General features: G+C 44.3%; 1 protein-coding gene across 5 annotated transcripts in view; it reads right to left on the minus strand.

The window, feature by feature from the left end:
- The window catches only part of AMOTL1 (angiomotin like 1), a 201545-nt gene that overhangs the window by 95836 nt on the left and 78396 nt on the right, over positions 1-27313 (minus strand). Inside the window, exon 1 of one of the 5 annotated variants that reach the window (XM_040257899.1) lies at positions 26285-26545. The exons of 2 other annotated variants lie outside the window; for them this stretch is intronic. In XM_040257899.1, coding sequence (XP_040113833.1) covers positions 26285-26333 — 49 coding nt within the window. In that variant the 5' untranslated portion in view covers positions 26334-26545. Of the gene's footprint in view, positions 1-26284; positions 26546-27313 lie in introns of those variants that run through there. 2 more of the 5 variants (XM_040257900.1, XM_040257901.1) reach the window with 2 other exon arrangements.

The raw sequence follows: 27313 nt of genomic DNA on the forward strand, positions 1-27313 counted from the left end.
GGATGCAAAGAGTCGGACACAACTGAAGTAACTAACCATGCAAGCATGTGTGTGTGTGTGTGTGTGTGTGTGTGTGTGTGTGTAAATAATGGAGATTTATTAAGTCATTAAAAAGAATGAAATACTGCCATTTGCAGCAACATGGATGAACCTAGATTATCAGACTAAGCAAGTAAGTCAGAAAGATAAACACCAACTGATACCAGTTACACGTGGAATCTACATATGACACAAATGAACATATCTACAAAACAAAAACAGACTCAGATATACAGAACAGACTTGTGGTTACCAAGGGTGGGGGAGAGAAGGGGGAAGGACTGGGAGTTTGGGAGTAACAGATGCAAACTATATATATAGGATGGATAAACAAGATCCTACTGTACAACACAGCGAACTACATTTAATATCCTGTGATAAAACCATAATGAAGAATATACATATGTAGAATTGAGTCACTTTGTCGTAACTGCAGAAATTAAACACAATACTGCAAATCAACTATACTTCAATAAAATTTAAAAAATACATATAGGTTGGGGCCAGTGTCCTGGAAAGCCTGGAGCTGGGCACTATCCGAGTCCTTGCTCCTTTCTGTATACGGCCTATGTTCTCTTGCTCCCTCCTTGCTGACTGATGGAAACACTCGACATATCCTCTGGGATGCTGTCACTGCCAAGTTTAAAGAGGTCCTTCCAAAGTGGGTCTCTGAGAGTTTCTGATGATTCCCAGGCCCTCTCAGTCTCCTAAAAGGAGGAAGCACTCACTGTCCCCTCTGTAGCTGGCAGTGATGCTCTGGGGTCTGCAGGCCAGGTTCCTCAAAGCCTTCACTCACTGCAAAAAAAAAAAAAAACAAACCAAACCTCCCAGGTGTCATTGCACCCAAGTGCAAGACTTTCCGCCAGGCCCACGTAAGCCAAAACCACCTAATGCCTTCAAAAACAACTTTACCGACGAGATGAGAATAACCTCGTCTAACTTTATAACAGAGATTTTAACCACAGGCAACAGAACAATTCTGCGGCCTCCACCTTCCTTTTCAAAGAGCTGAGGAATTTACTGAGTATGCCAGTGTCCTCAAAGTCAGATGTAAGCAATCAAGCCTTCCGATCCTGGCAGAACTGGAGGTTTCCCTGGGGAGCCGAATACTCCACTCCAGGAGACAGAGGCCCTAGAAACGAGGTCTTAGGAGGAATCTGGAGACCCCACGGCCAGTACCAGAAAAATAAGGGCTGGTCTGTTCACAGGCCCTCATGTGAAGCCAAGCTCCCTCCCTGGGGTAGCCAAGTCACACTTTTGAACTTGAGGCCTGGGGGAAGACAGGTCCCAGCAACCCAGGCTATGAACATCTGCATGCATTGTAAAAGGAAACAGGAATTTCCATCACGAAACTGAAGGCACATACCTGAAGAGGCCTTCTCACTTACTTTCCCCCAAGGAACCAGTATGTGAAACCCAAGGTGGGGTTGGGAAGAGGGTGGGAGCGGGGAAGGTTTCCAAACTTCCCAGTCTCTACAGGGTATGGCCATCCTGGGCACTGAACTTGAATTTGAATCCTTGGACCATCATAAAGTACAGGTACAGTAAATACACCTATTTAATTTAGATTCTCTCAAGGTGGAATTTGTGATGAATAACTTTCTCTAAAGTTGTGTGAAGTATAACTCTGTAATGCTTATTTAAAAATATCTCTGAGATATTATCAGTGTGAACCAAAATGCGAATGTATGCTTAACCTTTAAAGTAACAGCTGAGTTCAACAAAGCACTGTGCTGGGAGCTATAAATAACAAAGAAATGAGTAAGACTGTCCTTGGCCTTAGGATGTTATGATTTGGTTCTGGAGACAAGGTGCACACAGCGATCCAAATTTCACTGCAGAGTTAAGTGCCCTATTACAGGGACACAAAGTTTTGGAGACTCAGGAGTAATTCCTTCCTACCTGTTGATTGATGGAGGTGATTTGGGAGCTGAAATGACAGGGAGAAAGAGACTCCTAAGCTGAAGTGGAAAAAAAAGGAGGAGGCTGTTAATCCAATTCAGGGTGAGGAGAGGGTGCTAGTGAGGAAAGATGAGCCCAGTGAGGTAAAGGTGAGGCACAGGGACAGATTCACCGAGATGCCTGGGCACTTTAAGCAACAGGGAGTTCACTTGCGCTTAAGTATGGGTAGGGAGCACGACGTAGCTGGATCTACAGATCCAGAATCCAGTGTTTAAGGGAGGTTTTCAAAATCCAATAAAGTTATCAGAGGATCCAGCAATCCCACCCCTTGGCATATACCTAGAAAATTCAAAAAGATACCTGCACCCCAGTGTTCACAGCAGCACGACTTATACCAGTCAAGACACAGAGGCAACCTAATGTCCATCAGCAGAGGAATGGATAGAGAAGATGTGATGCATAACGGAATATTACTCACCCATAAAAAAGAAGAGAATAATGCCACTTGCAGCAACGTGGATGGACCTAGAGATTATTATACTAAACGAGGTCAGCAAGAGAAAGGCAAATACCAAATGGCATCACTTACATGCAGAATCTAAAACATGATACAAATGGACAGAAAGACTCACAGACATAAAAACAAACTTATGGTTACCAAAGGGGAAACAGGATCGGGAGAGGAATAAATTGCTTGGGATTAGCAGATACACACTGCTGCTGCTGCTGTTGCTGCTAAGTCGCTTCAGTCGTGTCCGACTCTGGGCGACCCCATAGACGGCAGCCCACCAGGCTCCCCCGTTCCTGGGATTCTCCATGCAAGAACACTGGAGTGGGTTGCTATTTCCTTCTCCAAGGCATGAAAGTGAAAAGTCAAAGTGAAGTCGCTCAGTCGTGTCTGACTCCTAGCGACCCCATGGACTACAAGGCTCCTCTAAGTATGAAACAGATAAACAAGAAGATCTTACTGTACAGGGAACTATATTCAATATCCTTTAATAAACCAGAATCAAGAGAATTCCCTAGTGGTCCAGCAGTTAACACTCCATGATCCCAATGCAAGGGGCCAGGGTTCAATCCCTGGTCAGGGAACTAGAGCCCACATGCCCCAACTAAGGGTGTGCATGCCACAGTGAAGATCCCACATGTGCAAATATGGCACAGCCAATTAAATAAGTATTAAAAATAAACCATGATTGAAAAGAATATGACAATATATATATGTGTGTGTATCTATAACTGAATCACTTTGCTGTACACCAGAAACTAACACAACATTGTAAATGAATTGTACTTCAATAAAAATAAATAAATAAAAGCCCTAGTGCATTATAAACACTATAGAAATGGAAAATAATTTAGAATTACGTGGTTCAACTTTCAACTATTACCTATCATATTCCTGATAGTCAATCGCCTCTAATTAAATACTAAATTAAATAGTGTTGGAGAACTCTGAATTCACTGTGTAAGCCTTGGGGCTGAGTCTATCTCCTGTTACAGAAGCCAAAAGGTCCCCTCTCTGTTCTAGCAGTTAGAAGGACCTAGGCCTAGTCAACTGATATTCCAACCAAAGACTCTGAATCTCGAGGAAATGACACAAAAACAAAGGGTGTTGCTAAAGTGTCTATGGTAACAGAATCCCCAAGAGTTTAAGAGCAGCAGTGGTGTCTATGGAGACCACCATCATCGCAAGACAAGTAGTCTAGCCCTGCCTGGCTTCCCAGTATATCTTCACCTAGAGATATACTGCTCATTTTCTGAGCCTTTCCATTAATACGTGAGCTGCCCAAGGTACTTCCAATAAATTCTTCTATTGCTTAAGTTGGCCATCTGACGCAAAGTGCTGACATTAGAAAAGACCCTGATGCTGGGAAAGATTGAACGCAGGAGGAGAAGGGGACGACAGAGGACGAGATGGTTGGATAGCATCACTCACTCCATAGACATGAGTTTGACCAAGCTCTGGGAGATGGTGAAGAACAGGGAAGCCTTGCATGCTGCAGTCCATGGGATTGTAAAGAGTCAGACACGACTGAGCGACGACAACAAACTGCTTAAGTTAGCCAAACTTACTCTGTGCAACTTCCATCAAGAACTTCTGATAGACATATATCATATGATACCACTCATAGGTGGCATCTAAAAAAATTATACAAATGAACTTATTTACAAAACAGAAAAAGACTCACAGACATAGAAAACAAACTTACACTTATCAGAGGGGAAGGGGAAAAGGGATAAATTAAGAGTTTGGGATTAAAATATACACACTACTATATATAAAATAGATAAACAACAAAGACTTACTGTATAGCACACGGAACTATACTCAGTACCTTGTAATAATCTATAATGGAAGAGAATGTAAAGAAATAATACATTTATACATATATGTATAACTGAATCACTTTGCTATACACCTGAAACTAACACATCGCAAATTAACTAAATTTCAATTTTTAAAAAAGAACTTCTGATACCTAACTTACTAAAAAAATTGTTCTGACACCGATTCTAAGAAAATAACACTGTTAATATCTAAAGTACTACACGACTTAGCACAATCTCGTGTCTATTAACCCAAATATCCTTTGCACAAAACCTAGAGTAATACTTGCAGTTCCTCCAGAGTTTTCTCCATCTGGAGGGCCTTTCTCCCTGTATGAGTTGAGTCAAGGAAACTCTAACTTCAGCACACACTAAACACTACAATATACACCCTGACTGTCCAAATGTCTCTGGAAGTCCTCCTCTAGTGCCGCTTCCTCCAGGAAATCATCTACCCCTCCTCTCCCAATTTTTTACATGCCACTCACTTGTGTCCCCATCACAGTTCATGCATGCTTATGCCACAATATATTAAATTCCCTGTGCATTTAATTTTTTTAGTCTATCCCCCTAATAACTTATAATTGATTAACAGCAGGGGCCATGTCTTATTCACCTCTGTATCTCCAGTTTCTAGCAGGAATAAGACCAAACTGCAGATGATGACTGCAGCCATGAAATTAAAAGACGCTTATTCCTTGGAAGAAAAGTTATGACCAACCTAGATAGTATATTCAAAAGCAGAGACATTACTTTGCCAACTAAGGTCCATCTAGTCAAGGCTATGGTTTTTCCTGTGGTCATGTATGGATGTGAGAGTTGGACTGTGAAGAAAGCTGAGCGCCGAAGAATTGATGTTTTTGAACTGTGGTGTTGGAGAAGACTCTTGAGAGTCCCTTGGACTGCAAGGAGATCCAACCAGTCCATTCTGAAGGAGATCAGCCCTGGGATTTCTTTGGAAGGACTGATGCTAAAGCTGAAACTCCAGTACCTTGGCCACCTCATGCGAAGAGTTGACTCATTGGAAAAGATTCTGATGCTGGGAGGGACTAGGGGCAGGAGGAGAAGGGGACAACCGAGGATGAGATGGCTGGATGGCATCACGGACTCGATGGACGTGAGTCTGAGTGAAGTCCGGGAGTTGGTGATGGACAGGGAGGCCTGGCGTGCGGCAATTCATGGGGTCGCAAAGATTCGGACACGACTGAGCGACTGAACTGAACTGAAACATGTAAAAAGCTATACATGTTTAATGTATGCAACTCAATGAGTTCGGGGATAAGAATACACCATGAAATCATCACCACCATCAAGGTCACGGACATATCCATGACCTCCCAAAGTTTTCTCTCACCATCTCTGTTGTTTGGTGAGAGAGTGATGTGTGCATGTGTGTGTGGTAAAATCTTATATTAGACCCATCCTCTTAGCAGCTTTTCACATCACAATACAGTATTGTCAGCTCTAGGCACCACGCTGTATGACAGGTCTGTCTCTAGAACTTATTTACTCAGATCAGTTTCAATAAATAAGTCCTATATTAATTGAATGACTGAAATTTAAATCATCTTTAAACATACGTATTTGCTTATCTCAGGACCACAAAGGGATTCTTTCAGGTACCCTGGCTCACATTTTGTTCCTGCTGAGGAAGAAAAATTATTACGAGCACATAAGCTTCAAACGTGTTTCTATCACTGTATGCAGACAGTAAGCACTTAATGCTTGGGGAGCAAAGGAAAACAACAGGATGAAGAGCCTTAAAACAAACCCTAAGACAGAAAATAAACGCACAGTTGTGCTCCTCATGGCTCCCTCTCACCCACACTGTGGCGAGAAGGGCAGTCCAGTCACGCCTGGCCCTGTTCCTTCAGCTTTCCAGATCTTATGGACGCATGTTGCTGCGGCTGAGTGACACCCAGAGGCCTGCCAGGCAGCAGCGTATTGTGGGGACTGGGACTCTCAAGAGGCAAAGTACCTTTCTTCTCATCACACTCACCACCAACTCACAAATCAACATCGGCTCATGAATGAACTACACAATTGAAGCAACCAATATCCCCCCAAGAAATTAAACATCTCTTTGGTAATAAGAATATAACCGTTCAAGCAGGAGCTACCATTTATTGAGGGCCTATTAAGTGCAAAAGACTCTTGAGTGTTCCTAAACTGCAAGATCAAACCAGTCAATCCTAAATAAAGTCAACCCTGAATATTCATTAGGACTGATGCTGTAGCTCCAATACTTTGGCCACCTGATGCAAAGAGCCCACTCACTAGAAAAAAACCCTGATGCTGGAAAAGATTGAAGGCAGGAGGAGAAGGGGATGAAAGAGGATGAGATGGTTAGATGGTATCACTGACTCAATGGACATGAGTTTGAGCAAGCTCTGGGAGACGGTGAAGGACAGGGAAACCTGGCGTGCTGCAGTCCACAGGGTCGCAGAGTCGGACAGGACTGAGCGACTGAACATTAAGTGCAAGGCTGATATAAAAATTACTGTAATTATCACAACCCTATTCCCATTTTGTAGACAAGGATACTAGGCTCATAGTGGTTAAGTCATGCCCAGAGTCACAAAACCAGCCAGCAAACAGTCCCTCAGCCCCTCCAACAACAAAGTTCTTCTTACTAAGCAATCCTGCCTTCCAAGGATCAGTCAGTCATGCACACAATTTATTGAATTATAGTTGAGGTACAATATTATATGTTACAAGTGTTCAATACAGTAATACACAATTTTATCGGTTATCCTCCATTTTTAGTTATAATAAGATATTGGCTATGGAAGCTAAGTGTATCCCTGGAGCTTATTTTAATCATAATAATTGGTACCTCTTAATCCTCTCCCCTGTATCGACCTTCCCCCTGCTTCCCTCTCTTCCCACTGGTAACTACTGGTCAGGTTTCTCTGGATCTGTGAGTCTGCTCCTTTTTGTTATATTCACTAGTTTGGCGTATTTTTTAGATTTCACATGTAAGTGATATGACATAGCGCTTGCCTTTCTCTGTATGTTTTGCCCTCCAACTCCATCCATGTTAGTGCAAATGACAATATCACTCCTTTTTATGGTTGAGTAGTATTCCATTGTGTGTATATATATCACATCTTCCTTACCCATTCCGCTGTTGTTGGACCCCTAGGTTGCTTCCATATCGTGGCAACTGTAAAAATGCTGCTATGAACACTGGGATGCATATATCTTTTTGAATTAGTATTCTTGGGGGTTTTTTGAATGTACACCCAGGGCTGGGATTGTAATGTATACTTCTTTTTCTTTTTAACTGAAGTCTAGTTAATTTACAATGATTCAGGTATACAGCAAAGTGCACACTTGATTCTAAGTCCTCTTTTCCTGCCTAATTTCTTACGTCAATATTAGAGGAGTTTTCATGAAATGTCCTTGCTTGTGAACAATGGGAAAAGGCTCAGAGAAAGCTTCCTTCTCTCCCTATATGCCTGCATAAATGCCAATATATACAAGCAGGTTTGTGTTATTACTTATAAAAGCTTAGGAGAGCAAGCTGCTGCCAACCACTGCAACACCAAGGCAGATGATGAAGTCGCCCCTCCCACCTCTCTCATTTAGCCATCTATTATTTTCACAATAGTGTCTCCACTTTAACAATGAATTCCAGACCTGTGGTGCGTCAAAGTACTCAGGGACATTTTTTAAATGTCACCTCCAAGTCCCCATGTCAGACCTGTAACATCAAGATCACCTCAAGTGTGGACCAGAAATGAATTTTGGAGAGCCACACTTCACAATTGATTTGAATGCAGATCAGGGTTGGGAAGCTTGGACTTCTCTGTCATATAAGATCTTGTACAACACACGAACTGAAAAGTTGTGGTAAACTGAAATTTTATAAATCAATCATGTTTTAAGCCAAAACATGTTAGATTTATTGTTGGGGGCCAGCGTGAGGAACTCCGCCCATGGCAAAGGTCATGAGGAAGGAGGCTTGGCATACGCAAAGGCGTGATCAAGTCTCAGGAAACCCCCTGTTCCTGAGCATCTACCCCAAAACCAGAGTCTGTTTTATGCTCTCGCCTACATCTCTGACTTTACGGGGGCTCTCCCCCATAACCGTTTCTCTTGGAGAAGGAGTTAACTTGCAGCTCCAAGGCAATAAAAATTCCTGGGCATGACAAGAGTGTTTCAGCTTATGGACTCCTCTGAAGGTTATCTAGCCTGCCTGTACAGGTTCGTCCAGCCACATGCGATTGTTTACAGCCTCCAAATATGAGAGGCACGAGATGCTTTAGACTTACTAATGGCAAATTCTTTTGGGGAGTTAGAAATTATCAGTATAGTGAGTTGGTTAGGAATTATATTGGTGAAGGGTTTTTCATTTGTTGGGCTGATGTTTGCTGCTAAATCTCCATGTTCCCTGCCCTTATAATGAATATAACTAACATATAGGAGAAATAAGTATTAACCTTTAAGCATATAGGAGAGATAGGTATTAACCTTTAAGGTTAATCCTGTTAACCTTGGGTTAAATAAATTCCTTTCTTGATTGTAACTCACTACACCCTCACCCTATAGGAATGCAACTTTATCTGGAGGGTGGTGCCTGGTTTAAGAAAAACCACCCTTGGAAGAAATAAGGTTTTTGGTTATCAGAAAGAAAGGATCATAGATTGTCAGCAGGTCTCACTCATGGCCAGAAGATGATGTAATATCCCTAAGACCCCCGCGTGACTCTGTATTCATCCCTATGTATAACAAAAGGTATATAAGCAAACCCAAAAATAAAGAAATCGGATCAGTTTCCGGAAAGACTGATTCCACCATGCTGCTTCTTTCTTGCTCTCATTTCTCTGGCTGAAATTCAGCCTCTTTTCTCCACTAATTCTCCTACTACACTATCCGTTTCTAATCTCTCTCTATATCTGTAATTAAATATGTATTTTTCCAAAGACGCCGACGCCGTCCCCACCTTCGAATTCCCTGGATCCACCGGGGCTGGACCCCGGCAATTTATGAACCAAAATGATGATGAACAATTAAAAGTGACAACTTTTCCTAAAATTAGCCAACCAACTAATCTGCATTTACTCCTTTTTTAAAGTAAAGAATTCTTTGCATAAATTTGTTACTTTTTAATAAATTTATATTTGAAGTTGATAGTTTTGGTGCCCCGTTATTTCATAACTGCTAACCTGAATGACTGGTTAGCATAATGGAATATGGCTATTTCAGTTACATCTAAAATATTGTTATAAAGATACAATAACAAAGCAATCATACAAAAAATACATCTAATTCAATATGATGAAAAAAAAGCCTGGGAAACTGCCTATCATATTATACAATAAATATGTGTACCTCTGAAACTCATAAATCACATGGCCAACCAAGCAAAACATGACAAGCAGCTATCTAATTACGGGGAAAGAAGGCATAGAAAGTAACATTATTGAGCACGATATGGTACAAACATTACCTCAGATAATTCTCACATCCCTGAGAATTAGGTTTCATTATCTCCTTTTTACCTAAACAAAAACAGGAATGACACTCTGAGTCACAAAGCTCAGAGCCTTAAGGTTAAGATGCAAACTCAACTTGGACTGTTCCAAAGCACACCACAGAATTTAAATGATATTTTCAAACACGTAGGTATCTGTGATAGTATCTGGGTTTCTTACAACTGCTATGAGTTACAAAAGGTCCCGGGTCTGTGAGCTGGATTAGCAGCACCATGCGGAATCACTAATTCACTCATCTCCTCACGGATGGGCTTCCCTGTTGGCTAAGTGGTACATAACCCGCCTGCCAATGCAGGAGAGGCAGCTTCAGCCCCTGGGTCAGGAAGACCCCCTGGAGAAGGAAATGGCTACCCGCTCCAGTATTCTCGCCTGGAAAATTCTATGGACAGAGGAGCCTGGCGGGCTGCAGTCCCTGGGATCACAAAGAGTCAGACACAACTTAGCGACTAAACAACTCATCTATACATTCCACAAAGATCTATGACGTTGAGTATCTGCCAGGGTAAAAGAATGCCCAGGACGAGGTTTGTGACAAATATGACATGCTTGTGAGAGAAACAGCTGTACAAAGTGGAGGACTGCTCACCGGTACAGAAATGCAAGCAGCTGGATGGTGGCGTGGAGCAGTGAGCAGGGATAGAGTCCCACGTCCCTCTCAGGGCACACACTGGATCTACTGGGCCACACTTACCTCCTTCCTCTCTTTCACCTGCATGTTTGGGATCATGGACAACACCTTTCAAAGAATCTGTCAAGAGCTACAGAGCTAGGTCAAGAAGAACGCACACATACTGAATTCATGAAGTCCACACACAATAACGCCAGTAGAAAAAACACAATTTATTTATTTTTTTAAGGTCTGTGACATTGCTTTTATTTCTGCTGTTCCATTTCCCTTAATTCACATCTGATGACTTATTAAACTTCTAATTTTGTACTGAAGCATAGCTGATTAACAATGTTGTGATAATTTCAGGTGGACAGCAAAGGGACTCAGCCATACACACACACGTATCCATTCTCCCCCAAACTCCCCTCCCATCCAGGCTGCCATATAACATTGAGCAGAGTTCCCTGTGCTACATACATAGTAGGCCCTTGTTGGTTATCCATTTTAAAATTAGCAAGTGTACATGTTGGTCCCAAACTCCCTAATTATCCCTTCCCCCCACCCTTACCCTCTGGTAACCATAAGTTCACTCTCTAGGTCTGTGAGTCTATTTATGTTTTGTAATAAGAACCCCCAATTTATACTAGAACAGAGAGAAACATGCTACAAAACACAATTTCCTGGAGGCAAATGAACTACATGTCTTGGAAACAGGGAAATGGAAGTAACCAAACACTACTGAAAATTTCCTACGTGAAGGGCATTGAGTAACTTACATGAACTCATTTAGTCCTCCTAATAGCTTTATGAGGCTTATCTTCATTTATCAAATAAGGAAACTAAGGCACAGAGAATAACTTGCTAAAAATTTACATAACTAGTAAATGGCAAAAAAAAAGCCCAGCTGGTCTGGCTCCAGAATCTATAGTCTTTGCCACTCAAAAAGGAAAAAAGTGCTACCCTTTACATTTTTAAAAATTATTGAGGACCCATAAGTTTTTGTTTCTAGAGGTCAAATCTATCCAAATTTACAGCATTAGAAACTAAAACTGAAAAACATTAAAATTTATGTCAATAAAATATATGTCAACCATTTAAAAACAATAAACCCAGTAAAAGTTACACATTAGAACACTCATTTCTAAAACAAAAAGCAGTAAGTAGAATGGTATTGTTTTATAATTTTGCTAATTTCTTTAATGTTTGGCTTAACAGAAGACAGTTGTACTCTAACATTTGCTTCTGCTGTCAATCTACTGCTACACAATTTTTAGGTGAAGTAAATGAAGAAAATCTGGCCTCATTCAAACACACAGTTGGAAAAAGTATTTTAATACCCTTCTCATATATTTGTGACTATTCTTTGAAACTATACCAAAACACAGCAAGTGATAATTCTTTAAGGGTAGTTGCAATATGCATTTTAAAACTATATCATAGACATTTCTCCAAAGAAAAAACAGAGATGGCCAAAAGGCACATGAAAAGATGCTCAACATCACTATTAGAGAAAAGGAAATCAAAATGACAATGTGGTATCACCTCACACCAATCAGAATGGCCATCATCAAAAAGTCTACAAATAATAAACATCAGAGGTGTGCAGAAAAGGAAACCCTCCCATACTTTTGGTGGGAAAGTAAACTGGTGAAGCCACTATGGAGACCAGTTTGGAGGTTCCTCAAAAAACTAAAAATAGAGCTATCATATGATCCAGCAATCCCACTACTGGGCATATATCCAGAGAAAACCATAATTCAAAAGATACACGTACTCAAATGTTTACTGTAGAACTATTACAATAGCCAAGACATGCAAGCAACCTACATGTTCATCAACAGATGAATGGAGAAAGAAGATGTGCAAATATACACACACACACACATACACAATGAAATGTTGTGTGTGTCAGTTGCTCAGTCACGTCTGACTCTGCAACCCTATGGACTGCAGCCCGCCAGGCTCCTCTGTGCATAGAATTCTCCAGGCAAAAATACTGGAGTGGGTTGCCATTTCCTTCTCCAGGGACAACGGAATGTTACTCAGCTATTAAAAAAAAAAAAAAAAGAATGAAATAATGTTATCTGCAGCAACATCATGGACCTAGAGACTGTCATACCAAGGTAAAGTAAGTCAGACAAAGATAAATATCATATGATATCACTTATATGTCGAATCTTAAAAAATGATACAAATGAACTTACAAAAGATTGAAATAGACTCACAGACTTAGAAAACAAACTTATGGTTACCAAAGGGGGAAAGTGGAAGGGAGGGATAAATTAGGAATCTGGGGATAATATATACACACTACTATATGTAAAACAGATAAGTAACAAGGACACACTGTATAGCAAAGGAAACTATACTCAATATTTTACAACCTATATAGGAAAAGAATCTGAAAAAGAATAGGTAGGATGGCACCCCACTCCAGTACTCTTGCCTGGAAAATCCCATGGATGGAGGAGCCTGGAAGGCTGCAGTCCATGGGGTCGCTAAGAGTCAGACGCGACTGAGCGACTTCACTTTCACTTTTCACTTTCATGCATTGGAGAAGGAAATGGCAACCCACTCCAGTGTTCTTGCCTGGAGAATCCCAGGGACGGCGGAGCCTGGTGGGCTGCCGTCTATGGGGTCACACAGAGTCGGACACAACTGAAGTGACTTAGCAACAGCAGAACTGAATTACTTTGCTGTATACCTGAAACTAACACAACATTGCAAATCAACTACATTTCAATAAAAAAATAAGCTTTTTAAAAAGCCATTTCAGGTGAATGTTTCCTGGATATTTCTCTATATTCTGTTATGTTAAAATCTATCAGTCCACCTTTCACTTTGGAATTTTCATTATCAATGCAGGATTTGCATTTGGTCATAAAAAAATAATGGTTCATTGACCTATGCAAAATCTTCCATACATGGAAATATTTCAAGTAAGCAATATCAAGAAAATCACATTTGTTAATACACCACAGATCACAATCATCAGAAAACTCTTTCACATATTGGGTAGCTGTCAAGCTCACAGTTGGCAAATGCAAGTTTTTCAAAATTCTAATTTTCACTTGAAAGCTTGAGATTTACCATCAGTAGCAAATACTGTCCATTGATTTTCTTGACGTCTCCCTTTATTCACTTTTGAGAAAACAGCAGCTACCAAATACCTAACTCAGAATAACCATAGTTTGTCCATTGCTCTTTCAGCTAAACCAGAGACAAGCTGCTAGTTAAACTCAGGACTCAAGTGCTTGTCACACAAGGACTCTTCTTCCCTTTGCAACAGAAGTACTTTATGTGTACTTCCCACTTGGTCACACACGACACTGAAAAGATGTACTTGAGCCTGGAGATTTAATAGAATTGGTCATTTGTACCACTTCAACAAGAACATTCTTAAGTCAAATGGGCTTTCTATATCATGTTGGTTAGAAGTGGCCTGATTTCCAGTACAGTCGGAGGCCTCTGCCTTGATTCATATCGATCTGCCTGCAGTTTTACCCACTGTTGCTTCTGTACCATCAGTACAAACATCAATACAGTGGAAAAGACACACATCTTAGTAGTCTTAATATTATTATGGAGATAGTTATTAGGTCTCAGAAACCCTCCCAGTGTTCCACACGACACCACTTTGAGAAACACTACTCTGTTCTATAACCTCTTGCAGGAAAAGATGTGAAACTTAAGGATAACTTTAAGATGAAAACGGCTGCAAGCCAATCATACCTGAAAATGAGTCACCTCCCTGCCCAGGCAGAGAAAGATGCCCACAGCCCTCAGAAGCTGGTGAAACTTACAGAGAAGACACACACAGCCCCTTTGATGCAAAGCCCTGCTTGAACTGTATCAGATGAACGAATCCTGCTGATTAAAGGAAATGCATCTGAAGAGAGAGAGCAGCCTCTCTAGAAAACACCTGCACAGGAATACATTTTCTTGCCCTTGAGGAATTCTTATAAAAAGGAACACAAATCAACAATGATATGTGATTGGCAAAAAGGCTCCGTGAGATTACTTTTAAGATGTGGGAAGAAAAGAAATTGTAATAACTAGCTCAGCAGGAAGTCAGGCAACCCTCGGACAAAGGGAAGGATGTAAGAAAGGATGACTGAGAGGAAAAGAGAATGATACTCTCAAGCCAGAAGACCAGAGTATTAGAAAGATTTAAAGAATAAAAATGACAGAAGAGAAAATATCCACTAAATGGAAAGGATGTGCCATGCTTTTCATTTTATTTTGGCAAATCTGCTTCTTAAACAATGTATGTTGATTCTTAAACAATGTAAGAATCCAGGCTCTGCCATATATTAAACTACCTGAACTAGAGCAAATGAGTTAACTTCTTGTTGGCCATTACATTGGTATTAATAATTGGGGATAATAGCACGTACTACACGGGGCTGTTATAAAGCTTAACAGAGACAACAGCAAGGGCTACAAGCAGCTGTTCCAGCACAAAGTGTATGTTCAATACATTTTGGCTTCTTTTACGGGAATGGGGAAATGGAACAAGAATCATGGCTATTGGATGGAGATTATCATACTAAATGAAGTAAGTTGGAAAGAGAAAGACAAATATCATATGATATCATAACATGTGGAATCTAAAATATGACATAAATGAACTTATCTCAACTTAAATGAACTTCTCTATGTCAGACATAGAGAACAGACTTGTAGTTGCCAAGGCGACTGGTGGAGAGATGGACTCGGAGTTTGGGATTAGTGGATGCAGACTAACATAAAAGGCAGAGCAGTTTCTACCTTGCTTGCTGGGACACTCACAGCTGGAGCTCTGAGCCACCATGTAAGAATTCTAACTAGCTTGATACTGAGAGGAAAGGCCACTTGCAGGAGCTCCAGTCTGCACACCTAGCCTTGAAGTGCACCCCAGCCCTGGGGCCAGGTTAATGAATGAAGAAGTCTCCAGATGACCCAATCCCAAATCATCCAGTCACCTCCGGCCTCTTCTTAGCACAGAGGACAGAAACAAGCCGTCTCTACTAGGCGCTGCCACAGTCCAGACCCACGGCCTTGACTGTGCGCCTTACGTCTATTATTATTACTTTATACAGCTGAAATAATTATACAGCTCACCATACGACAGAATCAGGGGGGAGTCCTGAGCTTGTTTCCCTGAAACTAGACAGTCCCATTTGGAGGTGATGGGAGAGTGTGGCAGCCACTCCCCAAGGCTAGCCTCACCAACACAGATCAAGAGATATTAGATTCTCCGAAGGAACCGGCAACCTAAATTCCCTCACATGCGCAGTTCACAGTAGGGTTCAAGCTCTTCTGAGAATCTAATGCCACAGCTGACTGACAGGAGGCAGAGCTCAGGAGGTAATGCAGTGGGGAGCGGCTGTAAATACAGACGAAGCTTTGCTGGCTCACCGGCTGCTCACCCAGTTCCTAACAGGCCAGGGACCACTACAGGTCCATGGCCTGGGGTTGGGGACTCCTCGCCTTTAACAAACCTCCAACTTCTTACCCTCACAATCCTCACTGTCCTCAAGGTTTTGTGTAAATAGTATTGTGCTGCTGGTTACAGTACTTTCCCAGATGCCTTCATTTAAGCCTACTGTGATTTCAGAAGGCATTTTCTTTTCCTCTTCTAGTGAAAGGAACATTAGACCACTCTTTTTTTCAGAAACTAGAGTGCAGTTAGGAGTATTCTGCAGAGAGTTTAGTGCAGACAACTGTCTACTGCATCCACAAGGTTCCATGATTCTGAAAAAGAACATTTCCTAGTCTCTGTTTCTACCCTTCCTCCTTCTTGACCCGTCCCTCTAAAAAGACCCCAGGGAGGCCCTCTTGTCTGCCCTCACATCTTTTTCTTTGACAATTAATGGCTCATCCTTCAATGTATAAGGAGATCTTGCAATTCAATATGCAAAAGTTTCACATAAATAGAAAGTTCTCAGGAAAACAAATAGTTTATAAATGTATAAAATGATGCTAAATGCCACTCATAATAAATAAATAAAAATTTAAAATATAACAGTTGTTTTGTTTATCAGTCGGTAAAATTTGAACAAAACTGATTTGAGGAGAATTTATGGGAAAAAACAGAACTTCTGGAAGGTAACTTGGCAATATCCATTAACATTCAAAAGGTACTCATATGTGGTTATCATTCTATGAATTTATATTAGATATATATTAGCACATTTGCAAAGAGGTAGGCACAAAGCTATTAAAGTACTGCCTGCAATATCAAGCACTGAAAACAAACCTAACATCCTAAAATGAGGGTTGATTATAAATTAAGAGTTCATATGAATGGACAAATTGCCCTCACATCTTTCAACCAAATTTTCCCCCATCACCAGGATGAACAACCTGGTGGCCGTGATACTAGGAGGCCATCCCTCAGGAAACAGCCTCACTGGAGAATATGACATTCCCTCCTTTCCCCAGACTGCCCAGACAGAAGGGCTGACTCACGAGAAACGTGGATCTCAGAGCCCTTCAGAGCATGGCTCCTGTGAGAAAGGGCAAGGCGGGCCCACACCTGCTCCGGGGCCCCATGCCTGGGCCTCACCTCCCGGAGCAGCCCTTACGGCTGAGCAGCGGCTGCTGGCAGGGAGGTGCCAGGGGCACGCAGGGAGGCGCAGGGCCACGGGGCGTTTGTGGGCCTGACCTCACGCTGAGGAGGCAGAGCGGGCCTGGAGACAGGACACCTGCCATCGTCGTCTGGCTCTGCCAGTTCCGAGAGGGGTAGCAGGGGAGACCGGGCTCATCGGAAGAGGTGCGAGACAGCAGAGAGGGGAGCGCCTATCGCGTGGCTCCCACAGGAGCCCAGGTCACTGGAGTCCAGCCAGCGGGGCGGTGGAGACACGTGAAGGAAGGGGATGGGTCCAGGAAACTTCCTGGGGCCCACCTGGTGACTGAGCGGGCGCGGGTGAGGAGGGAGAGGCACTCGATAAGTCTGTGGAACACCTTCAAAGGCAGCAACAGCGAGAATGAGAATGACGCAGGGGGGAATGGCATCCGGGCAAGTCCAAACCGGCGCCCTGAACCAGATGAACGAGCCCCCCGCCCACCACCCGCTGGCACAGGCTGGTGCTACAGAGCTGCCGACCCGAGGTGGAGGAGGCCAGGCTGATGGCAGGGCCTCCCCAGGACAGGGGTTCTCAGGGCTAAATCCCACACCAAGAGAAGGGCTTCTCAGGGCTAAATCCCTCCCCAGGAGAGGGGCATCGCGAGGCTAAATCCCGCCCCAGGAGAGGGCATCTCAGGGCTAAATCCCGCCCAGGAGAGGGGCATCTCAAGGCTAAAGCCTTCCCTAGGAGAGGGGCATCTCAGGGCTAAAAACCGCCCCAGGAGAGGGGCTTCTAGGAGCTAAAGCCTTCCCTAGGAGAGGGGCATCTCAGGGCTAAAGCCCTCCCCAGGAGAGGGGCATCTCAGGGCTAAATCCCACCCCAGGAGAGGTGCATCTCAGGGCTAAATCCTTCCCTAGGAGAGGGGCAACTCAAGGCTAAAGCCCTCCCCAGGAGAGGGGCATCTTGGGGCTAAAGCCCTCCCCAGGAGGGGGGCATCTCGGGGCTAAACCCACCCTGACACTTCCATTTGTTTCTCTCAAGGACTAGATCCCTGGAAGAACCCCAGAAACAAATCTAGGAATACCCCCGAGAAACAGTAGACCCCCCTCCCTTGACAGCAGCCTGCTAAGTTGGTAAGCTCCATGCCCAGATGCCTCACTGATCTACCTTCCAAGTGAAGAGTCTCAGAAACGCCAAGCGGCAAAGCGAGGCTCAAGCTGACAAGAGTATCCCCCGTGGTATTTTCTCCCCATCAGTCCACACCAGACCTCCAAGGAGGAGTGGTTCATTTCACTCAGAAACATGTCCTGGTCCCACAATACGAAGCGCAGTGATACTGCCTTCAGACAAACAGGGTTAGTATCTTTCTAGAATAGCACTGGCCAGTGGAACTTGCTGTGATGATTGGAAATGGTTCTTAGGCACTTGAATTGTGGCTAAACAAAATTGAAGGTTTAATTTCATTTAATGCTCATTAATTTTAGATGGCCACATGTGGCTACTGGTTACCGTGGACGGAGGAGATCTAGAACTTAAAAAAAAAAATAGACAGGGGCCAGATTAAGCTGCCAGGGGAAAAAAAAAAAAATTCATGGAATTCTATTTCTCTACTGTGAGGAAGTGAACTTCCTTAACAGAGCAGCATCCGCTCAAGCTTTTTTCCAGCCCTGAACTCTTCTCTGGTCATGACAATTATATATCAATGTGCCTCCAACACATCACAACTCGGAAGGCCCTTAGAGACCCAAGCCCAAACGGTCCACTTAGGAAGCCACTCCACAATGTACCTGCCATCTTTACCAGGTGCCCTCAGCAGCAGGGAGACTCAGCATCAGTCCACCCCCAAAAGCCTAGGATACTCTTTCAAAGAGAAATCAAGGATGCTCAAAATAATAAAAAATAAATTTTGCACCATGCTTTACCTCTTATGTGGTCCTTTCACATGCATTATCTCAGGTAAACCTCACCTAACGTCAGGATATAAGCATTAGTAACACATTTATTTTATACAAGTGAATTGGACAAGGCAATATCGCTGGCACTTGGTCACCATGTACCCTAACCTCACATGTCTTCCAAGGAGTGAGAGGTCAAAAGACAATGGAAAAGTCGTGGTGGTGAAGGGGGAAGATGTGGAGGAGGGATTAGAGGATGCAATCAGGCATATCAGCCAGGAGCCACAGAAATCAAGCTGACGTTAATCTCAACTATTAAACAGGACAAACTCAGTTCCAAAGAGTAAAGCACCAGTCTAGGCTAATTTATAGAGGGGGTGCGGGGGGCGGGGGGGCTATGCCCTAAAATAGTGCTTCTCAAAGTGCGGTCCCCGAACCAGAACCAGCAGCAACAGTGGCCCCTGGAAACGTGTCTGAAGCGCAAATTCTGAGGCCCTCTCCAAGCCCTGCTGAAACAGAAACAGCCAGTGGGGCCCAGCAGTCTGGCTTAAAACAAGCCCTCCTGACGATTCCCATGTCCACCCACGTTTGAGAACCACAGTGCCACAATTCTACATCTGAAGCCCAGGCCATTTCCTCTGGGAAATAAACAACCTGGTCATCAAGGGAAAGGAAAGGGAGCCGCCAGGAGTGAAGTTTGAGACACGTCCTGGTGACATCAGCCCTGATGTACTGCACTTCGGGTAATAAAGGACTCAGTCCAGTCAGTAGAGAATCTGCCTGCAATGCAGCAGACCTAGGTTTGAGCCCTAGGTCAGGAAGATCCCCTGGAGAAGGAAATGGCAACCCATTCTGGTATTCTTGCCTGGAGAATCCCATGGACAGAGCAGCCTGGCGGGCTTCAGTCCATGGGGTCACAAAAGTCAGACACGACTTAGTGTCTTAGTGACACCACCACCCACACACACCTCCTGTGGTCTGGGCACAGAGGAAACTGTTCTTTATCAGAAAATCTTGGTTTAGGAGCTTTACTCTTGGCCTAGTGGATAAGAATCTGGACTCGAGTTCCATCCCTGGTCTGGGAGCTAACTACATGCTGCGGGACAACTAAGCCTGTGTACTCAGCCACGAGTGCAGCCAAAAAAAAGTTTTTACATAAATTCTAAAAAAGAAATTGGTTTAGAAATAGGGGAAAGGTATATGCTAAAGGGAATACTAGATTGTGAACAGAGTATCCTAGCTTCTAATCTCAGTAAATATTTGCAAACAGCAAGGTCTTACTATATAGCACACGGAACTATATTCAATATCTTGTAATAAGGCATCATGGAAAAAATATGAAAAGGAATATATATACATAAATCACTTTGCTGTACAGCATAAATTAACACAATATTGTAAATCAACTATACTTAAATAAATTTTAGAATAGTATTTAGTACACAACTGTGTTCCCAAGTGTGAAAAGACAAAGTTCTATGGCTTTTTTTTAAGCTTCGATGATTAAGAGCTGGTATTCCAGTTTCTCAGAGAAAGAAACGAGAATATACAAAACAAAATCATTTACCTCCTGCTATTTTAAAATAATAATAGGCATTTATTGAATGTGGCCAGCACTGTGCTAAGTACTATATATGCATCATTTCATTTCACCTGCACCCTCCTCCCCCAGGTGAGCACTATGACTATCTCCACTGTCTCTGTGAGGCTGCACAGGTCACATTCGCTGAGATCACACAGCAAGGAGGTGGCAGGGCCAAGAAGCAAACCAGATCTATCTGACCTAAACAATCCAAAATACTACTGCTTTTTTCATTTTGACACATATTCTAACTTTAAATCTATTCAACCTTACTCATACTCTTTATGTTATTCAGTTTTAAGTACTTCCTTTTAAAGGCTAGTATGCCACGTGCTGTTCAAAAGAGTCCTCAACCACTCGGTTTACCCAGAGTCCTTCAGCCCGTGCTCAAGAACCAGGGTAACTTACACCGAAGAATTCATGCCAGTAAAATATTAAAAAACTAGATCAAAGGCAAGAATCCACTGTCTTCTCACCATGCTCAGGCAACATGCCCAGGGAAGCCCTCCCTGACCACCAGATCACAGCGGGAACTCCCCGAGGCTTCTCTTCTTTGGGTTCCCACATACACCTCGCTCTTCTCTATTCTGACAGTAACACCTGGGAATGTCCACACACCACTGCACCAATAGTGAGCTCGGGAGAGTGGGAACTGTATCTGATTCACCGGTGGCCTTCCAGAGCACTAAAATACACAACTGACACCTAAGAGATGGTTGATAACATGGATAGCAAGACATACACATTATTAAGAGAACTGCACTGTATAAGGGAACTGCAATTTGAAGACGTAAAATACGAGACTTTTAACAAAACAGAAAATCTTTGGGAAATTAACTTGGGCAAAATGTTCTTAGATGTAACACCAAAAGCACAGTTCATAAAAGCAAAAAAAAACAAACAAACAATAAATTGGATATTAGCAAAATTTTTAAAAATTTTGTCCTCTAAATGATCCTGTTAAAAGTTCAAAAAGACAGGATACATGTTGGAAAAAAATATATACACAAGCCACATATCTGACAAAGGACTCATATATGGACTATATGAACAATTCTCAAAGCTCAATAGCAAAGCTCAATAGCAAAAAAAAAAAAAACACTTAGAACACGGGCAAGACAGGAGCAGACATTTCACCATAAAGGACACACAGATCACACAGATGACAAATAAGCACATGATGGTCCAACACCATCAGGCACTAGAGAATGCAAATCAAAACCATGATGAGACTAGACCATTTACTGGGACACTAAAATAATAAACAAACGGTGGTGTGGACGCAGAAAAACTGCACCTCTCACACATTGCTGGTGGGAATGTGAAATAGTAGAGCCACGCTGGAAAAGTTTGATGATTTCTTTAAAAAAGAAAAAAATAAACATATGCTTACCGTCCAAAACTCAGCAATCACAATCCAAGGCATTTGTCTTAGAGAAATGAAAACTCTGTCCTCATCAAAACCTGTACATGTATGTTCACAGCAACCTCAACTGTAAGAGCCAAAAACTGAAAACAAGCTAGGTGTCTTTTAGTGGGTAAATGCTTAAACAAACTGGTATATCAACACCAAAGAATACTACTCAGCAATAAAAAAGGAATGAACTAGTGATGATGCAATGGTTTGGGTGGATCTCAAGGGTGTTATGCTGAGTGAAAATGCTAACCTCAAAAGACCACATACCGCATAAAGCTATGTATGTAACATTCTCAAAATTACAGATGGCGAAGGGGTTGAGCAGTTACGAAGGTTAAGAGATGGGGCGGGGTTAAGGGAGGCGTGACTACAAAGGTGTGGTGCAAAGAGCTCGGAGGTGATAGAACAGCTCCATATCTTGACTGTGGAAGTAGCTACAGAAATCCACACAGACGAACGAGTCTACACGCCACCCCCACCCCCCCCACAAAATGTCCGTATGTAAAACTGGTGAAGTGTGAATATTGTCTGGATTGTACCAACGTTTATTTACTGGTTCCACTGCTATGCTCTGGTTACGTGAGATGTTACCACTGGGGGAAACTGGGTGAAGTGAACACAGGACCTCTCTACGATTTTTGCAACTTCCCATAAAGCAACAATCATTTCAAAACTAAACGTTAAACAAGGGAATTACAGGCATTTCACTTAAAACAAACAAAAAAAGAAGTATACATAGCTGCACGACTGGCCAGTGAGGTCCCAAATACAGATTTAAATACACAGAGTAGGACCCCTGGCTTGATTTTTTTTTTTAAGTTAAACCCAATTCTCCAGAGGCATAAAGGGGATACATTTCCTAATATGTTGGAGCTACTCCCCCATCCCCCAATAAAGGGAGGAAAGATGCCTGATGTATGAGCCACTTTGGGAATCCAGGAGTCTGGTCCTAACAGCCTGGCATGAACAGACCCTAAAATTTCACAAGGATGGAGGCCAAGGGCCCACAAGTCAGAGGAGAACTGAAAGTCGTGCCAACACACAAGCCCAGGCGAGGCTCTCTTTCAGAAAATGCCCTGTGCGGATCTGCCCACGATGGCCAAGATTTAAATTCTGCCTTCCTTCCGAGACAAGACAAACCAACAAAATAAACTTTTTTAAAAAATTGCTAAGCAAACAAATAAAAACCTCAGCAACCCCAGACTATTTCCAACAAAACTTATAATTAAATATGTCCTCTTCCATGACCTCCAAGCTACCCCTTGCTTTTCAAGTATGCCACTGCCTAGTTAATTCTGGGACATAAGAACCTACCAAAATTAGCGAAAAACTAGGAGGAGAAAAATTATTCAAAACACTAGAGAATCTACTGATCTAAGCTTCCATATCCATTTAAAATGCAGACAGATTCTTGGAAGTGGTGAGGGGTTGTGGGGGGTGGGGCGGGACAGGAGAATGCTACTTTGTGAGAATTTTGCTTATCAGGACTATTAACAGGTCTTACAAAGTTACTTCCTTTTTCATTTACTGGCCTGGAAAATCAGATTTTTACACTTTTCACTAGCAATCCCCTCCTTTCCTAAGTCATTCATTATTATTTTTTCTTTGAAAAGCTTTATGTCACACAATACTTTATCATTTTCAAAGCATTTTCACAAATTACTAAGAAACACAGCACTGGTACCCATGGGCTGTACTTTTCCACAAAACTCACCAGCCAGACTGCCATCTAATTTCAATTAGTTCAGCCATGTTTCCCCCAGGCACTGGGTCCACACTTCTCCACAGGGGTAGACATCAAAAAAAAAAAAAAAAAAAAAGCAGAGTTCTCTACACATAAGCCTTCCAGACAAACCAGTCAAGGGCAGACACTCTTAAGTTTAATCAGCAGAGTGCCTTCCCATAAAATCATTCACATTTCTGCATTCCTGTGCTTTTCTTAAGGACAGTACTTTAAAATTTCATTTAAACTCAAAGTCCTCCATTAGTTTCCATGAAAAGATGCATTTTTAAGTGCTTTGATCTCCACATGTCCTTCTGTACATTAGTATTCTTCACCCTCCACCATCTGCACAGAAGCAAAACACCAGGACTTGTGCACATTTTAAAAAGAAGGGAGAGGGAAGTGGAGTTAAAAATACCTTCTCAGGACTTCCCTGGTGCTAGAGTGGCTAAGACTCCCTGATCTCAAAACCTGGGACCTGCGTTACATCCCTGGCCAGGGAACTATATCCCAGTGCCACAACTAAGACTGCCTCCCCGCCTAAGTCAAAATAATTTTTTTTAAGAGCGCCTTTTCTCATCCTATCCTACTTATAGAGTTCACAAGGGTTTCTTCATTTATCTTGAAAAAATGTATCTCACAAAAGCAAAGTATATCCATCCAAAAACTAAGCATCCACCCACACCTCACCAGGGAGTAGAGGCAGGTGGCTCTAAAGCTTTCTCCTCTATGCCCTACTCCTTTTTATTCTGATCAAATCAGTGGTTTCCAATCCTCTGCTCCCCTGTAGAACAGCTCAAAATGTGTGAAGTACTATGACCACACTGCTTCCATAAAAAAGCATTATAGTAGATGCACTATGACGATCTGAGCCTGGTCCTGGGAGATAAACATCACACTGGTCTAGATGCTTCAAGAACTTGCAATCTAGAGAGACTCCAACCCCTACCATGGGTTAGATATCCAAGGAGAGCTGCGGAGTCCAGGAGAGGTGGGCAGTCAGGGGAAATCTTAAGTCAGTCTGGCAGGGACACACTGGCCAGTTCTGGAAGCAGAGAGAGGAATGACTGTTCAACATTTCAAGTCCAGACTTTTCACTTCCCGAAAAGGAAGGACATTTTTTTGAATAGGAGCTATGAATAAGCCCTCTATTCTCGTTGTATTTGCTTATAGCAAGTACCCTTATTGTTTGGGGGTGGTCCAAAGCATCTTTGGGGATCATAAAGGGGCCCTCCTGACTCCCTACCTCCAGTGCCTGCTCTGTGTGTGTGTGTGTGTGTGTGTTTAGTTGTCGAGTCAGTGACTCCTTCTGACCCTTTGGACTGTAGCCCCGCAAGCTCCTCTGCCCATGAGGTTTTTCAGGCCAGAATACTAGAGTGGGTTGCCATTTCCTTCTCCAGGGTATCTTCTCAACCCAGGGATGGAACAAAAACTCGATCCTCCTAACACGCCTTGGAAGAAGGAAGAGGGCAACCAGGACAGGGCAAAGGAACTGAGGGACCGAGAGCAAAAAGTGTTCTGTCCCAACCGCCAAGTCTCCGAGGCCGGCCCATCACCAGGACCACGTCTACTGAAGCCCCAGTCCAGGTGATCCACACACCAACCGGGCATTTTCCAAAGCCACGTGCCACCTGGGGACAGTAAACCAACACCGAAGTCAAAGATGCAAAAACCCTTGGAACCAAAATGTAAAGTCTTTACAGCCATCAATCAAGATACTGGAGGGCAGGGCGTGGCGAGGAGCCGGAGCAGCGGGCCGCCAGCCGGGTTCTCAGCCCGAGCTCCTAAGGGGGAATCCTGGAAAGGTCGCCGCGGCGGGGGCCCTGGAGGTGGGTGTGCGCCAGCAGCTCGTCGGTTCGGCCGCCCGGTCCTCCAGCTCGGCTGCCCACGGGGCACGTCCGGCCCCTGGCCCAGCGCGGGGGCCCGGCTCTGCCCAGCTGTCATCAACCAAAGTGCCAATCTCCTTCCTGCCACGGAAGTCCCATTCCAAGAAAGGCCAGTGCCACTTGGAAAGTTTAATGTTTCCCCCACCCCGAAAACAGATGCTTTTGAAGCAACAGTAACAGCAAGGGAGAGAAAGGGATCTAACTCCCCAGTTTCGGCCAAAGAAACTTGTCCACGGAGAACAAAGAAGGGGCAATCGGAGAAGGCGATCCGAGGCTGGGGCGTCCCTTCGCCGGCCCCACCCGCCAGGGCCGAGAGTTTGGGGCCGTAAGAAGGTCCCGCGTGTCGGGCGGGCGGGCGTGCGCGCCTTTGTCTCGCGCGCCGGGAAGCGACCGCCGGACACCCGTTCCCTCGGCCGTCGGGGACCGCGCGCGGGCGGGTCGCGCGGAGCGCGGCCATATGGCAGCGCCCCTCCGTTAAGGGCCCGCCCCACAGCTCGGGCGCCCCTGCACCCCGGGTCCCGGGCCGCGACGGCCAGACGACTCCCAGTATGGGGCCTGCAGAGTGGCGCGGAAACGGAGTTGTTTTTTTTTTTTTTTAAGTAATCTGGGTAAGGGAGATCAAGATTCCGGTGGCGGACACTCTCGGTCCCCGGGGCCGGAAAAAAGGCTGCCCAAGTCGCTCTGGAGCCGGGCCGACCTCAGCCCGGAGCCCCCCGGGAAAGGAGCTCTCCCCCACCCGCCTCCCCCGGCCCGGAGTGGTTGGGGACGGAGAGCATCGATCGGCTGGGTCCTCGGCGCTGGAAACTCGGGGGCGCCCCTCCCTGCACCCCGAGCGGGGACTGGTTACCTCTCACCGCAGACTCACAAGTTCCCCGGCGCAACTTTGTCCTCCACATGAGGCGATCATGGCCAGCTCAGCTCCGTGATTGGGGACGGCGGCCGCCAGGCAGCGAGCTGGGCACGGCGTGGGGGCAGCCTGCGGAAGCGGCGCCCGGCGATCGCCCCCATTCACACGGGAAGCGGAGACCAGCCCGGGGCTTCCCCTCCAGCCCCAAACCTCAGCGCCGCCTCTGGGTCCTAGAGCGCCCCGCGCCCGCGCCGCCGCCCGGGGAGGGTGGTCCGGGCTGGTCCGCGTAACCCTACACTCCACCCCCGCCGGGCGCCCGGCCGCTGGGCCCTAGAGCCCGCCTGCACCCGCTCGCCGCCCCTCCCCAGGCCCCGGAGACCGCCTGCTGCCACCGCCCAGGGCTCCAGCTCAAGTGTCCGCCCCAGAGTGAGGAGGGCGACGGCCTCTCTCGATTCGGTCTCCTTCCTGCGACTTTCTCTTCTTCCCCACCAGGCCAACTCCGGCCGAAATAGTCTTCCCGATCTGCCCTCAAAGTCCAGATGAGGTCTCTATAGGATTCTTTTTTTTTCTTTTTAAGAAGCATTTTCAGATGAAAAGTGGCCAGTTTTCTCTCTGCATTGCCCTGGTCTCCAGGGCTTCTATCACGTACTGGGATTGGGCGACCAGCCGCTGCGATGGGCTCCGTTGACAAGCAGAAGGGTCAAAACAGATTCTACAACCCGAGAGCCTGCAACCGGTGGTCATAACCCCTCTAGGAATGGAGGCAAAGAAAGGAACTCTGGGAAAAGGTTGCTGATTCTGCCTCAAGTCTTAAGTCAGGCTATACTGAGTATAATACTCCTCAACCGCTCCTGCATATCCAATTAATGCATCTCTGGAGCCTTGATCTGGGGACCCGAAACTCACCCACATCTTGTAACATTCTCCCTAGTTTCCAGGAGCTGGCTCTGCTGCTCAGCGGAGGAGAGTCAGGGCATTCCAAACCTCTCACCTTGTGCTCCTCTCTAGACCAGGGTTCTTTCAGGGATT

The sequence above is a fragment of the Oryx dammah genome, unplaced genomic scaffold, assembly GCF_014754425.2.
Source record: "Oryx dammah isolate SB20612 unplaced genomic scaffold, SCBI_Odam_1.1 HiC_scaffold_17, whole genome shotgun sequence".
NCBI classification, from domain to species: domain Eukaryota; kingdom Metazoa; phylum Chordata; class Mammalia; order Artiodactyla; family Bovidae; genus Oryx; species Oryx dammah.